This window comes from Schistocerca nitens, chromosome 1 (genome assembly GCF_023898315.1).
Source record: "Schistocerca nitens isolate TAMUIC-IGC-003100 chromosome 1, iqSchNite1.1, whole genome shotgun sequence".
NCBI classification, from domain to species: Eukaryota; Metazoa; Arthropoda; class Insecta; order Orthoptera; family Acrididae; genus Schistocerca; species Schistocerca nitens.
In genome coordinates this window covers 149908700-149927381 of record NC_064614.1, presented here as the reverse complement: position 1 = coordinate 149927381, position 18682 = coordinate 149908700, and the positions used below count along the sequence as shown (strand labels likewise).

General features: G+C 42.1%; 1 protein-coding gene across 3 annotated transcripts in view; it reads right to left on the bottom strand.

Moving 5' to 3' along the window:
- Positions 1-18682, bottom strand: part of LOC126243623 (phytanoyl-CoA dioxygenase, peroxisomal-like) — a 119219-nt gene that overhangs the window by 33637 nt on the left and 66900 nt on the right. For all 3 annotated transcript variants that reach the window (XM_049948176.1, XM_049948177.1, XM_049948175.1), the window contains exons 3-4: positions 18006-18169; positions 17481-17646 (exon numbers count right to left, since the gene is read on the bottom strand). In XM_049948176.1, the coding sequence (XP_049804133.1) occupies positions 17481-17646; positions 18006-18169 (330 nt within the window). The remainder of the gene's footprint in view (positions 1-17480; positions 17647-18005; positions 18170-18682) is intronic.

The following is an 18682-nucleotide window of genomic DNA, read 5'->3' as shown; positions in this document are numbered from 1 at the left end:
TGTAGAGGTAATGTTAATGATTTCACTCATTTTATGTAGCAGAAACCAGTAATAAACAAATACTCTAAACTAAGAAGTAGTCAACAAAAGCAACAGAAAATAATACTAAAGCATCAAAGGTACAGAAAATTAAAATACTTTACAAAAGAATAATGTAGAATCACAAGCAACATCAACAGCTATGTTGCCTGTCTTTAACACAGTATTTTAATGTTTTCAACTGTCATTTTTTAAATACAGAACAGCAAATTTTCAATATCTCCTTTTCATGTGACTGACTAAAATGTAAAAAAATCAACACACTGCCATGTGTAACACATGGTGCTGTGGTTACTTCTGACAAGGCTAACACACTCAGTCCCAAAACTTACTAAGCTCTCCCCCATTGTTCCTACATGTTACCTGTAAAACCTTTCTTAGAGCAAAAGCTATGTGTCGTATATCCACCATTTTTATACAAGGCCAATGATTAATCATAACTAGAACAGCCTTGAAGAACATTATTATAAGTAAAGGAAACTTTTGTTTTGGATTTGTACATCAGCATTGGACACACACTGTGTATAATGAACTCCTGAAAAGGACTGTAAACAGCATAGCTGGCACATCACTTTGCACAAAGTAATGCGGGTAAACTAGAAGATGCATAGGGTGGCCGCATTCCTCACATTATGAAGATCCATTACACACCATAGTTGTGTGTATACAGTGATAACATTAAAAACAGTTAAAATATCTGAGATGTATGGTCTTATTATAAGGTAGATGAAACCTGCTGTGTTTTGCTTTAGCAATGCTGGAGAGTTGAAAATTCAGTATCAGTGCAAGTGTCTTTTTCCAATTAACTGTACACTCTCTTCAAAATCTTTTTAATTTCCCTTTCCCACACTTATTTTAGCTCCTTTACATCTATATTAATCAAATCTCTGCATGAGACACCATCCCTGATGGTATTAAGGGTGCTGTGCAATTTTACTAAGTCACTACAAACTCTAGACTTCTGGGTATGTTTGACTAGCCTCAGCGTAGCCATTTCAACCAAAGAAGTGCAAATCCTTTAAGTACTTAACAGATTTCAGCATAAGTATACCTACTATATGTAGATAGTGTTTTTGAATACAAAATATTGTCAACTTTTTCTAAATTCCTTCGCCTTAAAAAATTATTATAAGTAAAACATTCTGTGACACACAAGGTATCCTTTTACAGAAATGTATCGTTCTTTGAGCTGATGTTGTTGTTGTCCTACCCAAAGCCCCACTTGTTGACATCAGTGCCAAGCCTGCTAGGAGAATTTTTTATCGAAGGAACAGAAACCACAGTATCCTGTAAGTAGGTACAAAAGCCAAGGTCAAAACGGAGGCCCATGCATTATCCAGAAAATCCTAGTATACTTGGCGTGTGGCAGTTTCCCAATAATGAGTATTCTATCTCAACAACATCCGCAATACTGTGTGATAATTTCTAAAGCACACCCAGTGCTTACTTTAACAAGCAGCATCCTCTTCCATTCAAATATCGATTCCATTGCAAGAGCAACTTTCAGTAAACAACTGGAAGAAATGAGGACAGATCTGTCATTTTATCAGGTCGCATTTCATTTCAATAAATGCATCCTCGTTTTTTATGTCGGATCATCAGTTAAGTAAACCACGTGACCATTTCGACAGCTACCATTCCTTCCACACTAAAAATCCCTACAGGCTTTCCATCTGTGGATGGCATATCTGCAGTGATGAGAACTCTCTTGCTCAGTATGCTGAAGGTCTCCCAAGTGTCTTCCCAGACAAGCACTACTCCCCCCCCCCCCCCCCCAATCTACTCCACAAAATTATTTTCTGTGCTATATCCTCACACACATCAATCCATCCACCATCTCCAACCCAAGCATCGGTTACCAAATAGTGCTCCCCTCATCTCCCATCACCCTCGAGTGGAACAATCCTTTGCCAGTCTCAGTCCACCCCTATGCCACTCTCACTCCCAACCCCTTGCCACAGTGATTCATATCCCAGTGAAAGATCAAAATACAAGACCCACCCAGTCCACACACCCAGCACTTCTGCCATGTCACATACCAACTCTGCTGCACACATTGCACAGCTTTTTATGGCAATATGACTACCAACAAGCTGTCCACCACGATGACTGACCACCATCAAACTGTTGCCAAGAACAAAGTTGACCACCCAGTGGCACAACATGCACCTGGGCACATTCTCTATTTCAATGGCTCCTTCACCACCTGGACCCTTCCCTCCATTACCAGCTTTTCTGAACTACACAGATGGGAACAACCCATGCAACACACTCTTCATGCACCCAATCATCCCAGCCTCAATCTCCGGTAACTCACTGTCCCGACGTCTTCCACCCGACAGTTCCCCTTCCCTCCATCCTGTCATCCCCTCCCAATTCATGTCCCCACGTCACCTTCAGCATAAACCACTCTCCACCAACTCTGAGGGTCAAGCATCAGAGATCTAGCCTGTCTAATTATCACGCCTCCCTCCCTCCTGCTTTCCTAGACAGCAAACTGGATGCCTCCTTCAGAGCTGCCAGCCACCTTCTTCCTTCCTCCTACCCCACACCTCACCCTCTCCCTCTACCCGCCTCACCCAACACAAAAACTGCTCCACCATAGTGTGCAACCCTTTCACTGTTCACCCAGCCAGATATGTAGGGGCACAAGTTTCTTTCTTTTTCCTTTTTTCCTTTGTGTGGGCGTGTTCTTTTTAAATTACAGACTCTTTTGACAATTTGGTAGGTTAAATTTTGCTTACTTTTATCTATAGTGCTTTTTGTGCAGGAGTGAGCGTGTTAAGTTGGTAAAATATAACGTAAAATATCCTCGTTCAGTGAGAAAATCTTTACATCTGCAAACGGTTCATAGAATGACTTTCACACAATTTATTTGCCGGTCCATTCTCAAACAGCATTTGTGAAGAACAAAAAATGGTTCAAATGGCTCTGAGCACTATGCGACTTAACTTCTGTGGTCATCAGTCACCTAGAACTTAGAACTAATTAAACCTAAATAACCTAAGGACATCACACACATCCATGCCTGAGGTAGGATTCGAACCTGTAACCGGAGCAGTCGCTCGGCTCTAGACTGTAGCGCCTAGAACCGCACGGCCACTCTGGCCGGCTTGTAAAGAACACTGAACTATTTCTGTGCAAGCTCTAAATTTTATCATAATCGTCATTTCTCCTTATGTATGGGAAGCCAACACAATATTTATTCACTCTTAGAAGAAAGCTGGCGATTGAAATTTTCTGAACATATTTTGCCACAGTTAAAAACACTGTTTTAATGTGTCCTACCACACCTTGTTTATCATATCTTTGAGACTCCCACCTCATCTCTTCAGTACAGTACAAAACTAGCCACCCTTCTTTGAAATTTTTAATGTCTTCTATCAGTCATATGTGTTAAGGATCCTACACTGCACAACAATATTCCAGAAGAAGACAAATAAGCAAAATATAAATACAGGCAGTCTCTTAAGTATGTTTGCTGCAGCTTCCAGGCCTCACATGCAAAAGTTGTAATTCGGATCTTGTTAGAAACTCTGAAATTTTTATATAAATGACTTTTGGTCATTATGTTTACTCCCTTAACTGCCTTAAAGTAATTATTTTATTTCTATTCCTGTGACACATCATCTTAACTACAGTATTAACTTTTACAACTGCCCTCATTTTTCTTCTTCCTACAATTTGTTTTCCATCAGGAATCTCTGTGCATGTGAATTTAATTCTTTTTATTTATCTATCATAATATTTAAACATCTGAAACTGCTGTTTTATCATTTAAAAAATGGATGATGTAACCTATTTATATCGACTATACAATGAACCATGGACCTTGCCGTTGGTGGGGAGGCTTGCATGCCTCAGCGATACAGATAGCCGTACCGTAGGTACAACCACAACGGAGGGGTATCTGTTGAGAGGCCAGACAAACGTGTGGTTCCTGAAGAGGGGCAGCAGCCTTTTCAGTAGTTGCAAGGGCAACAGTCTGGATGATTGACTGATCTGGCCTTGTAACAATAACCAAAACGGCCTTGCTGTGCTGGTACTGCGAACGGCTGAAAGCAAGGGGAAACTACGGCCGTAATTTTTCCCGAGGGCATGCAGCTTTACTGTATGATTAAATGATGATGGTGTCCTCTTGGGTAAAATATTCCGGAGGTAAAATAGTCCCCCATTCGGGTCTCCGGGCGGGGACTACTCAAGACGATGTCGTTATCAGGAGAAAGAAAACTGGCGTTCTACGGATCGGAGCGTGGAATGTCAGATCCCTTAATCGGGCAGGTAGGTTAGAAAATTTAAAAAGGGAAATGGATAGGTTGAAGTTATAGTGGGAATTAGTGAAGTTCGGTGGCAGGAGGAACAAGACTTCTGGTCAGGTGACTACAGGGTTATCAACACAAAGTCAAATAGGGGTAATGCAGGAGTAGGTTTAATAATGAATAGGAAAATAGGAATGCGGGTAAGCTACTACAAACAGCATAGTGAACGCATTATTGTGGCCAAGATAGATACGAAGCCCACACCTACTACAGTAGTACAAGTTTATATGCCAACTAGCTCTGCAGATGACGAAGAAATTGAAGAAATGTACGATGAAATAAAAGAAATTATTCAGATAGTGAAGGGAGACGAAAATTTAATAGTCATGGGTGACTGGAATTCGAGTGTAGGAAAAGGGAGAGAAGGAAACATAGTAGGTGAATATGGATTGGGGCTAAGAAATGAAAGAGGAAGCCGCCTGGTAGAGTTTTGCACAGAGCATAACTTAATCATAGCTAACACTTGGTTTAAGAATCATGATAGAAGGTTGTATACATGGAAGAACCCTGGAGATACTAAAAGGTATCAGATAGATTATATAATGTTAAGACAGAGATTTAGGAACCAGGTTTTAAATTGTAAGACTTTTCCAGGGGCAGATGTGGACTCTGACCACAATCTATTGGTTATGACCTGTAGATTAAAACTGAAGAAACTGCAAAAAGGTGGGAATATAAGGAGATGGGACCTGGATAAACTGAAAGAACCAGAGGTTGTAGAGAGTTTCAGGGAGAGCATAAGGGAACAACTGACAGGAATGGGGGAAAGAAATACAGTAGAAGAGGAATGGGTAGCTCTGAGGGATGAAGTAGTGAAAGCAGCAGAGGATCAAATAGGTAAAAAGACGAGGGCTAGTAGAAATCCTTGGGTAACAGAACAAATATTGAATTTAATTGATGAAAGGAGAAAATATAAAGATGCAGTAAATGAAGCAGGCAAAAAGGAATACAAACGTCTCAGAAATGAGATCGACAGGAAGTGCAAAATGGCTAAGCAGGGATGGCTAGAGGACAAATGTAAGAATGTAGAGGCTTTTCTCACTAGGGGTACGATAGATACTGCCTACAGGAAAATTAAAGAGGCCTTTGGAGATAAGAGAACCACTTGTATGAATATCAAGAGCTCAGATGGAAACCCAGTTCTAAGCAAAGAAGGGAAAGCAGAAAGGTGGAAGGAGTATATAGAGGGTCTATACAAGGGCGATGTACTTGAAGACAATATTATGGAAATGGAAGAGGATGTAGATGAAGATGAAATGGGAGATACGATACTGCGTGAAGAGTTTGACAGAGCACTGAAAGACCTGTGTCAAAACAAGGCCCCCGGAGTAGACAACATTCCATTAGAACTACTGACGGCCTTGGGAGAGCCAGTCCTGACAAAACTCTACCATCTGGTGAGCAAGATGTATGAAACAGGTGAAATACCCTCAGACTTCAAGAAGAATATAATATTTCCAATCCCAAAGAAAGCAGGTGTTGACAGATGTGAAAATTACCGAACTATCAGTTTAATAAGTCACAGCTGCAAAATACTAACGCGAATTATTTACAGACAAATGGAAAAACTGGTAGAAGCAGACCTCGGGGAAGATCAGTTTGGATACCATAGAAACACTGGAACACGTGAGGCAATACTAACCTTAAGACTTATCTTAGAAGAAAGATTAAGGAAAGGCAAACCTACGTTTCTAGCATTTGTAGACTTAGAGAAAGCTTTTGACAATGTTGACTGGAATACTCTCTTTCAAATTCTAAAGGTGGCAGGGGTAAAATACAGGGAGCGAAAGGCTATTTACAATTTGTACAGAAACCAGATGGCAGTTATAAGAGTCGAGGGGCATAAAAGGGAAGCAGTGGTTGGGAAGGGAGTGAGACAGGGTTGTAGCCCCTCCCCGATGTTATTCAATCTGTATATTGAGCAAGCAGTAAAGGAAACAAAAGAAAAATTCGGAGTACGTATTAAAATCCATGGAGAAGAAATAAAAACTTTGAGGTTCGCCGATGACATTGTAATTCTGTCAGAGACAGCAAAGGACTTGGAAGAGCAGTTGAACGGAATGGATGGTGTCTTGAAGGGAGGATATAAGATGAACATCAACAAAAGCAAAACGAGGATAATGGAATGTAGTCGAATTAAGTCGGGTGATGTTGAGGGTATTAGATTAGGAAATGAGACACTTAAAGTAGTGAAGGAGTTTTGCTATTTGGGGAGCAAAATAACTGATGATGGTCGAAGTAGAGAGGATATAAAATGTAGACTGGCAATGGCAAGGAAAGCGTTTCTGAAGAAGAGAAATTTGTTGACATCGAGTATAGATTTAAGTGTCAGGAAGTCATTTCTGAAAGTATTTGTATGGAGTGTAGCCATGTATGGAAGTGAAACATGGACGGTAAATAGTTTGGACAAGAAGAGAATTGAAGCTTTCGAAATGTGGTGCTACAGAAGAATGCTCAAGATTAGATGGGTAGATCACATAACTAATGAGGAAGTATTGAATAGGATTGGGGAGAAGAGAAGTTTGTGGCACAACTTGACCAGAAGAAGGGATCGGTTGGTAGGACATGTTCTGAGGCATCAAGGGATCACCAATTTAGTATTGGAGGGCAGCGCGGAGGGTAAAAATCGTAGGGGGAGACCAAGAGATGAATACACCAAGCAGATTCAGAAGGATGTAGGTTGCAGTAGGTACTGGGAGATGAAGAAGCTTGCACAGGAGAGCTTGCATGGAGAGCTGCATCAAACCAGTCTCAGGACTGAAGACCACAACAACAACATACAATGTAATCAAAAATCTACTTTTTGTTACAAGACATACTTTTTTTTAATGGTAAAATACAAACATTTAAAATGTAAATCATTATTGCACAATGGACAAAGTACCACAGACAAATATTTAAATGAATCAAGGGATTATGAATAAAATGAAATCCAAGCAAACTGGGAAATGGGAATAATGAATGCAATAACGTGGACAAATATACAGAATGATAAAAGGGAAGAAATTTGTTCCAGTACTATACTATGAGCATGTGTAATCAAACAGTGTGCAATACATGTGCCTCCACAGCTGGCACAGAGCAGTCACCTCGCAATGTGGACAGACAGCGCAACAAGCACTGTGCCGTGTGCACAACAGCCCAACATAAGTCCGGTGCACCACAGCCCTTGGCCTTGTATGCACACCTAAGGGACTGTATATTGACGTGTTCTATAGTTAGAAGACTTTGTGCTGTTCTATACTTGTTTCAGTGTTATTGTGGATTATGTGGAATCAGAATCAAACTTGGTTGGCATTACTTCTGATACCCTGTCTGCTCTCACCGACCAGCAGCAGGCTCTCTCTATTGCACTAAACAATTGGGCAGCCTCACTGATGAAACCCTCACTGTTTCCTCTGTATGACAATTCTGTGGAAGATTATAATGCATATCAAAAATGCCTTCAGCAACATTTTCAAGCATTTGGAGTGCTGACCCCAAAATGCATAAGCTTTATTTCTGTCATGGATTTCTCCTTGTATTTATCACCTTTTGTGTCAGCTAGCTAGATGCTCTTCAGGAACCTGCCAGTCTCTCTTTTGAAGAAATGTGTCAGTTGCTCTCTACTTACCATTGCAAATGGACTCAGAGTAACGCTGCTCGCAATGAGTTCTACCATTGTCAAAATTGCAAGGATAAATCCCATCTGCCTAGTTCAGAGAACCAGTTGGTAGAGGGAAAGATGCAGAAGGTCACGCTTCTGAAGCAACCAATGAAATTGAGAACTTTATACTCAGCTGCATGATTCCCACTAGGTGGTCAACTTTGTCCTTGGCAACAGTCTGGTGATGGCCTTTCATCCTAGTGGACAGCTGGTTGGTAGTCATACCAACATAAAAAGCTGTACAGGTTCTGCAGCAGAGTTGGTATCACATCGCTGCCTTCACAGGTGGCTCAGCCTATGATGGGGTAGGATGAGCCTGTGACAGGGCTGGAGTACGAAGTGCTGGGTGTGTGGATTCGGCAGGTCTTGCACTTGGATCTTCAACAGGGATATGACCCCTGTGGTAAGGGTTTGGGAATGGGAGAGGCATAGGGGTGCACTAGGACACTGTATAAGTTGAATGGGGGATGGAACATCATTTTAGGAGGAGAGGAAAGGATCTTGGGTAGGATGTCACCGATTTCAGGAATTCTGTGGAGCATGTAGAAGATGGGCATGCAGTGTGATTTTGGAGTGAGGAGGGAGATGGACTTGAGGAAAGGTCCTGGGAAGACCCTTTTGATTTCAATCCAGACTGGATGTTATGATGGTCTTCCAAAATGGGATCACTATGGCAGACCTTGTAACTGGAGGGGTCAGACAGTTGGCAGAGGCTTTCTGCCAGGAACTCACTGCAACTCATCACAACAGTGGTGGAACCTTTGTCTGCGGGGAGGATGATTAGGTCAGGATCTGCTTTCAGGTTCTGTATTGCTGTCCTTTTTTCTGATGTAATGTTAGTGTTGTTACGAAGGGACGTGGGGACAGATAGTGTGGCCAAGTTGGGGGTACAGAATTCCTGGAAGGTGACAAGTCACAATTGAATGGTGGTATGAACTGGGAAATACATGGTTCAGTGTTAGGATTAGGTTGGCTTTGGTTGGAGGGACTGGTTGCAAAGAACTGTTTCCAGTGTAAGGATCAGGGAAAGGAGAGGAGACACGTTCTGTCATAGAGATCCCGTAAGTTCAACATAACTTCCAATCCCCAAGGAAATCCATAGGCTCTTCCTAAAACCTATCGTAGTAAGTCCATCTCCAACCTCACAACCTCATCCCAAGGTCCCCCCCCCCCCACACACACACAAATTCTAGATGCCACACTGCAGCTAGCTATTGTTCTCCCACTTCAAGAATGTCCGCTCTTGTTGACTAACACATCCAACCAATAGCACAAAAGCTAGCCTAACACATCAAAGATACACTACTGGCCATTAAAATTGCTACACCAAGAAGAAATGCAGATGATAAACGAGTATTCGCTGGACAAATATATTATACTAGAACTGACATGTGATTACATTTTCATGCAATTTAGGTGCATAGATCCTGAGAAATCAGTACCCAGAACAACCACCTCTGGCCGTAAAAACGGCCTTGATACACCTGGGCATTGAGTGAAACAGAGCTTGGATGGCATGTACAGGTACAGCTGCCCATGCAGCTTCAACACAATACCACAGTTCATCAAGAGTAGTGACTGGCACACTGTGATGAGCCAGTTGCTTGGTTACCATTGACCAGACGTTTTCATTGGTGAGAGATCTGGAGAATGTGCTGGCCAGGGCAGCAGTCGAACATTTTCTGTATCCGGAAAGGCCCGTACAGGACCTGTAACTTGCAGTTATGCATTATCCTGCTGAAATGTAGGGTTTCGCAGGGATCGAATGAAGGGTAGAGCCACAGGTCGTAACACATCTGAAATGTAACATCCACTGTTCAAAGTGCTGTCAATGCGATCAAGAGGTGACCGAGACGTGTAACCAATGGCAACCAATACCATCACGCCGGGTGATACGCCAGTATGGCGATGACAAACGCGTGCTTCCAATGTGCGTTCACCACAATGTCGCCAAACACGGATACGACCATCATGATGCTGTATACAGAAACTGGATTCATCTGAAAAAATGATGTTTTGCCATTCGTGCACACAGGTTCATCGTTGAGTACACCATCGCAGGCACTCCTGTCTGTGACGCAGCGTCAAGGGTAACTGCAGCCAAGGTCTCCGAGCTGATAGTCCATGCTGCTGCAAACGTCGTCGAACTGTTCGTGCAGATGGTTGTTGTCTTGCAAACGTCCCCATCTGTTGACTCAGGGATTGAGATGTGGCTGCACGATCTGTTACAGCCATGCGGATAAGATGCCTGTCATTTCGACTGCTAGTGATTTGAGGCCATTGGGATCCAGCACGGCGTTCCGTATTACCCCCCTGAACTCACCAATTCCATATTCTGCTAACAGTCATTGGATCTCGACCACTGTGAGCAGCAATGTCGCGATACGATAAACCACACTCACGATAGGCTACAATCCGACCTTTATCAAAGTCAGAAACGTGATGGTATGCATTTCTCCTCCTTAGACAAGGCATCACAACAACGTTTCACCAGGCAATGCCGGTCAACTGCTGTTTCTGTATGAGGAATCGGTTGGAAACTTTCCTCATATCAGCACATTTTAGGTGTCGCCACGGGCGCCAACTTTGCGTGAATGCTCTGACAAGCTAATCATTTGCATATCACAGCATCTTCTTCCTGTCCGTTAAATTTCGCGTCTGTAGCGCGTCATCTTCATGGTGTAGCAATTTCAATGGCCAGTAGTGTAATAACCACTTCCTTCAACGACTCTACACCATCCCCTCCCCTTTACCTGCTGGATCCACACCCGTCACTGTTGATGCCACCTCCTTACATGCCAACATCTCTCATGCCATTGGGCTTGCTGCTATTGAACTCTATCTCTTCCAGTCACCTTCAGACTCTAAATTCACTACTTCATTCCTCATACACCATACCAACTATACCCTACCACACAACTAGTTTCCTTTGAAGGGAAGGTATACAAACAAATCTGTGGCGCAGCCCCATGGGCACCCACATGGCACCCTTCTATGTCAGCCTGTTTATGGACCATCTAGAGGAAACCTTCCTTGCCTCCCACAACTCCCTACACCTAGTCTGGTTCAGGTTCACTGATGATATCTTCATTATCTGGAGTCAAGACCCAAGACACCCTCACCTCATTCCTTCACAACCTCAACATCTCTCCCATCTGTTTCAGCCAGGCCTCTTCAACTCAGTGTGGTACCTTCCTGGACATTGACCTCCACCTCTCTGACAGTTCCATCCATACCTCTGTCCACATTAAATCTACTAATCAACAGTACCTGTACTTCAAAAGCTGCTGTCCTTTCCACACCAAAAAATCCCCCCCATACAGCCTGGCAGCCTGTGCACCATGAATCTGCAGTGATGAAAACTAATTTGCTCAGTATGCTGAAGGTCTCACAATGGCCGCCACAGACAGGCACTACCCCCAAATCTAGTCCACAAACAGATTTCCCATGCCACATCCTCATATGCCCCCAATCCTCCCACTACCCCCCAAGAATCAAACACAAAGTAGGCCCCTCTTGTCATCCAAATTCACCCTGGACTGCAACAAATGAACCATACATTTTGATAGGTCTTCGATTATCTATCATTGTGCCCTGAAATGAGAGACATATTATCCAGCATCCACCCCCCCCCCACCCCCACCCCCCAAGTGGTTTTCCACTGCCCATCCAATGTTCACAACATCTTAGTTCATCCCTATACTACTCTCACTCCCAACCCCTTGCTACAGGAATCACATCCCTTCATCCCTTTGGAAGACCAAGATGAAAGACCTGCCCAATCCACACACTCAGCACTTCCGCCACGTCATATACCATCTGATGCAAAAATTGCACAGTTTTTTATGTCAGTATGATCAGCTGATTACAAGGATGAATGACCATAATCAAACTGTTGCCAAGAACCAAGTTGACCACCCAGTAGTATAATGTGCAGCTGAGAGTAACATGCTCATTTTCCATGACTGCTTTACAACCTAGACCACCTGTATCCTCTCCTCCACCACCAGCTCCTCTGAATTGTGCAGGTGTGAGATATCCTTGCAACACATACTTCGCTCCCATATCATCCTTGCCCCCATCTCCTGTAACCCGCATCCTCCACGCAACTGTTTCCCCTACCTCTGCCCTTCACTCCCTAGCAATTCACATCGCCTTCAGCACGTGGTGCTCACCATCGGCTCTGACAACTCGGCATCACACACCTTGTCCATGCACCTGCCACCCCTCCATCCTGCATTCCTAGCCTGCTAACTGGCTGCCTTCCTCCGAGCCATCCACCTCCAAAATCTTGTCCTGCTTCCTGCCTCACACCTCTCTCCCCCTCTACCCACCTCACGCTAGTCCACCCGGCCATCTGCAACTCCGGCAGTGCTATGTGTGCATACTCTAACTCTTAAAAAGTTTTCTTTCTTCTGCCTGTTGACGAAGTTCTCCTTTACTCCCAAAGTATTTACATTCTACCAGAACTTTTATACAAAATTTCATCAGATAGTGTAAGGCCATCCTTGACAAACTCATGATATTCCCAGACCATTACCCCTACCTCTGAAATTATTCCGCTTAAAAGTCTGCCTGATACATGCATCCTTTAGCACTTACTTCTGCCCCACCATTTGTAAATCCCACAATATCAAATACAGAGCAATGCTTGAAACCATGCGTGCTGTAGACAAACATTTTTTATGGGACAGACACTGTCTGAGTAATAACTCTGAAGAACTGTCTACCTTGGAGAAACCCAGTACCCACTTGCTGAGCAGCTCCGCAGCATGACTGAAGGGACCCAACTAAATGCCTTCTATATGATAGCGGTCCTCTCACCCAGTATTATATTACTGGAACTCTGAAAATACAAACTTGCTCTTCAACATATCCGTACATTTTGCCACAATGCTAGGTTAAGCCTCCTTTGAAAGCTGTCTGTCTCACCTTTTCCATTGGAACACTTAATTACTAACTCAAATTTTTCACTCTTTTCATTTTCGTTCTTAACTGCATTATTCATTCCACTTCTTTTACCTCTTAGCCCTCTTTGCTTCCTATTCTGTGTTCTGTCATCTTTGAACTGAAATTAGAACTGTGCTTACTAAGGTACTGTCTTTGAACTCTTTGAAGCTTCCACTTCATCTTTGTCTCCCTTTGCCCACACAACAGTGTACTTCTTGACCTAGGGTCTGTGTGACTTGTCCCCATTTTCCAACCTGTCACAACTTATTCTTCACTCCTTTGTTCATGTTGCAAACAGTTCTGAAAGCTAGCTATAGCTTTCTTTTTTTTGTAACTGTTTCCGCTGGCAGTTTTTGAAATTTTGGCTCTGAGTACTGGTCAGCCATGCTGTCCATTTGTAATTTTATTCATTAATATCTGAAGCCAAAAAATGCAATAAATTTGAATGAAATCATTTTGGGTTTTGGTGACATCATTAAGAAACACTAAAACAGCTAAAGTGCTGACATACGGACCGACTTTGCAGCATTGCTCTTCAGGACACTCTGAACAGGATATCTGCAAAGTCAGTCCAAACGTCAGCACTTTAGTTGTTTTAGTGTTTCTAATGACAACCGGCACTTTAGTTGTTTACATGTTTCCGACAACACAGTCTAATACTCAAAATAATTTTATTCATATTGACACAGGTCATTTAAGCCTGTTGTTGTTGTTGTTGTTGTTGTGGTCTTCAGTCCTGAGACTGGTTTGATGCAGCTCTCCATGCTACTCTATCCTGTGCAAGCTTCTTCATCTCCCAGTACCTACTGCAACCTACATCCTTCTGAATCTGCTTAGTGTATTCATCTCTTGGTCTTCCTCTACGATTTTTACCCTCCACGCTGCCCTCCAATGCTAAATTTGTGATCCCTTGATGCCTCAAAACATGTCCTACCAACCGATCCCTTCTTCTAGTCAAGTTGTGCCATAAACTTCTCTTCTCCCCAATCCTATTCAATACCTCCTCATTAGTTACGTGATCTACCCACCTTATCTTCAGCATTCTTCTGTAGCACCACATTTCGAAAGCTTCTATTCTCTTCTTGTCCAAACTAGTAATCGTCCATGTTTCACTTCCATACATGGCTACACTCCATACAAATACTTTCAGAAACGACTTCCTGACACTTAAATCTATACTCGACGTTAACAAATTTCTCTTCTTCAGAAACGCTTTCCTTGCCATTGCCAGTCTACATTTTATATCCTCTCTACTTCGACCATCATAAGTTATTTTACTCCCTAAATAGCAAAACTCCTTCACTACTTTAAGTGTCTCATTCCCTAATCTAATTCCCTCAGCATCACCCGATTTAATTTGACTACATTCCATTATTCTCGTTTTGCTTTTGTTGATGTTCATCTTATATCCTCCTTTCAAGACACTGTCCATTCCGTTCAACTGCTCTTCCAAGTCCTTTGCTGTCTCTGACAGAATTACAATGTCATCGGCGAACCTCAAAGTTCTTACTTCTTCTCCATGAATTTTAATACCTACTCCGAATTTTTCTTTTGTTTCCTTTACTGCTTGCTCAATATACAGATTGAATAACATCGGGGAGAGGCTACAACCCTGTCTCACTCCTTTCCCAACCACTGCTTCCCTTTCATGCCCCTCGATTCTTATAACTGCCATCTGGTTTCTGTACAAATTGTAAATAGCCTTTCGCTCCCTGTATTTTACCCCTGCCACCTTCAGAATTTGAAAGAGAGTATTCCAGTTAACATTGTCAAAAGCTTTCTCTAAGTCTACAAATGCTAGAAACGTAGGTTTGCCTTTTCTTAATCTTTCTTCTAAGATAAGTCTTAAGGTTAGTATTGCCTCACGTGTTCCAGTGTTTCTATGGAATCCAAACTGATCTTCCCCGAGGTCCGCTTCTACCAGTTTTTCCATTTGTCTGTAAATAATTCGCGTTAGTATATTGCAGCTGTGACTTATTAAACTGATAGTTCGGTAATTTTCACATCTGTCAACACCTGCTTTCTTTGGGATTGGAATTATTATATTCTTCTTGAAGTCTGAGGGTATTTCGCCTGTCTCATACATCTTGCTCACCAGATGGTAGAGTTTTGTCATGACTGGCTCTCCCAAGGCCGCCAGTAGCTCTAATGGAATGTTGTCTACTCACGGGGCCTTGTTTCGACTCAGGTCTTTCAGTGCTCTGTCAAACTCTTCACGCAGAATCTTATCTGCCATTTCGTCTTCATCTACATCCTCTTCCATTTCCATAATATTGTCCTCAAGTACATCGTCCTTGTATAAACCCTCTATATACTCCTTCCACCTTTCTGCCTTCCCTTCTTTGCTTAGAACTGGGTTGCCATCTGAGCTCTTGATATTCATACAAGTGGTTCTCTTCTCTCCAAAGGTCTCTTTAATTTTCCTGTAGGCAGTATCTATCTTACCCCTAGTGAGACAAGCCTCTACATCCTTACATTTGTCCTCTAGCCATCCCTGCTTAGCCATTTTGCACTTCCTGTCGATCTCATTTTTGAGACGTTTGTATTCCTTTTTGCCTGCTTCATTTACTGCATTTTTATATTTTCTCCTTTCATCAATTAAATTCAATATTTCTTCTGTTACCCAAGGATTTCTATTAGCTCTCGTCTTTTTACCTACTTGATCGTCTGCTGCCTTCACTACTTCATCCCTCAGAGCTACCCATTCTTCTTCTACTGTATTTCTTTCCCCCAGTCCTGTCAATTGTTTCCTTATGCTCTCCCTGAAACTCTCTACAACCTCTGGTTCTTTCAGTTTATCCAGGTCCCATCTCCTTAAATTCCCACCTTTTTGCAGTTTCTTCAGTTTCAATCTGCAGTTCATAACCAATAGATTGTGGTCAGAATCCACATCTGCCCCTGGAAAAGTCTTACAATTTAAAACCTGGTTCCTAAATCTCTGTCTTACCATTATATAATCTATCTGATACCTTTTAGTGGAGGAGGAGGAGAATATTAGTGTTTAACGTCCCGTCGACAACGAGGTCATTAGAGACGGAGCGCAAGCTCGGGTGAGGGAAGGATGGGGAAGGAAATCGGCCGTGCCCTTTCAAAGGAAACATCCCGGCATTTGCCTGAAGCGATTTAGGGAAATCACGGAAAACCTAAATCAGGATGGCCGGAGACGGGATTGAACCGTCGTCCTCCCGAATGCGAGTCCAGTGTGCTAACCACTGCGCCACCTCGCTCGGTGATACCTTTTAGTATCTCCTGGATTCTTCCAGGTATACAACCTTCTTTTATGATTCTTGAACCAAGTGTTAACTATGATTAAGTTATGCTCTGTGCAAAATTCTACAAGGCGGCTTCCTCTTTCATTTCTTCCCCCAAATCCATATTCACCTACTATGTTTCCTTCTCTCCCTTTTCCTACTGACGAATTCCAGTCACCCATGACTATTAAATTTTCGTCTCCCTTCACCACCTGAATAATTTCTTTTACCTCGTCATACATTTCATCTATTTCTTCATCATCTGCAGAGCTAGTTGGCATATAAACTTGTACTACTGTAGTAGGCATGGGCTTTGTGTATATCTTGGCCACAATAATGCGTTCACTATGCTGTTTGTAGTAGCTAACCCGCACTCCTATTTTTTTATTCATTATTAAACCTACTCCTGCATTACCCCTATTTGATTTTGTATTTATAACCCTGTAATCACCTGACCAAAAGTCTTGTTCCTCCTGCCACCGAACTTCACTAATTCCCACTATATCTAACTTTAACCTATCCATTTCCCTTTTTAAATTTTCTAACCTACCTGCCTGATTAAGGGATCTGACATTCCACGCTCCGATCCGTAGAACGCCAGTTTTCTTTCTCCTGATAACGACATCGTCTTGAGTAGTTCCCGCCCGGAGACCCGAATGGGGGACTATTTTACCTCCGGAATATTTTACCCAAGGGGACGCCATCATCATTTAATCATACAGTAAAGCTGCATTTCCTCGGGAAAAATTACGGCTGTAGTCAAGGCCGTTTTGGTTAATGTTACAAGGCCAGATCAGTCAATCATCCAGACTGTTGCCCCTGCAACTACTGAAAAGGCTGCTGCCCCTCTTCAGGAACCACATGTTTGTCTGGCCTCTCAACAGATACCCCTCCGTTGTGGTTGCACCTACGGTACGGCCATCTGTATCGCTGAGGCACGCAAGCCTCCCCACCAACGGCAAGGTCCATTGTTCATGGGGAAAGCATTTAAGCCTATGAACATAAAATCAATAAATTGATTTACTAACTGATTGCATGGTATGAGTCTCTGCCACAGAGTCCATTTACGACCACTGCTTAACTATGTTGACATTCCTCTTTTATTGTGGATGGTAGTCAATACTGCTCTATTAACAACCATGTTTTCATTGTAGTGTTTATTACTCTCTCACACTGCATGTGCCATAGAGACACAGTTTAGGAGATGCCAAAAATACACCATTTCTTAACTAAGTTTGTATGTTAGATTTTGTATTACATATGAACATTATTTACCAATGGATGAGTGATGTACTTAGCAAAGATATCATCCCATAAAATGTCTTGAACTTTATAATACAGGTACTCTCCTGTTGCTCCAGTTTTGGCCAGTGAAATGTCTTTCATTAAAACTATGTTGCCCCTGTCAACGCGTCCATGGCATATGTCAACAAAATGATCCCTGAAACAAAAACAATCTGTAAGGGCAAAAGACTTAAAAGAAAGTTGCAAATGTAACAATGGTAAACAACATTTCTGAAGAACTCTTTTCAGCACACTAATAAAAAGCCGCCGGTATATGACGCGTGAAAGATAAGCATTAAAACTGGAAGAAATGTTAGTGTCCTGAGAATACTGAAAGTGCACAAAGCAGGGCACAGACAGTGTTATAGGAAAGCAAGCAGGAGGAGATAGTTTAAAAAATTTGAGATGGACAGTGAAGATACAGGCAGTACCCAATAATGCCACGCAATCCAGTTCTAAAAGGAGGTACAAAGCAATTCACACACAATCAAATCTGTAATATCTGAAATTACTCACCTGCATTCATCTAGAAGGCCATCTTCAATTAAGCCGGGAATAACAATGTAGCCATTTTCTTCATAAAATTTTCTTTGAGCATAGGTTAACAGTTTGTTGTCCAGTGAATATCTAAATTCACTATTACTGCTTGGAAAAACTGCTGTAGATGTTAAATTTGGTGTCTGTTGAACTTTGTTAAGGAGAAATATTGCAAGATCTACTGGTAATTCAACACTGAATAGTGACATTTCTGCACCAGTTTCTCATATATGGTTTCTTCAGTATTCCTAAGTTACCTATGATGAAGTACTATTTGGAAAAAGTTGTACACATTCCATCATATCTTCAAAAGATTTAAAAGTAGTGCAAAGACTGGTAATTTGCTCTAAAGGTTCACAAATGTAAAACTGTACACTTCACAAAATGCATAAACATATTACCATATAATAACAATAAGAATGCACCATGACTGGAATGGTCAACTCACACAAATGTGTGGCTAAAACAATTTCTGGGGATATAAAACAAAATGCCCGGTTGGAGGTCAGACAGGCTGTAAACCTCATTTCATGTGTAGGATGCTGGAAACATACAAGCAGTCTACAAAGGAGACTGCTTACAAATCACTCTTGCAAATCATCCTAAACTGTTTTTCAAGTTAGTGGAATCCACACCAAACAGAACAAAAAGATAAG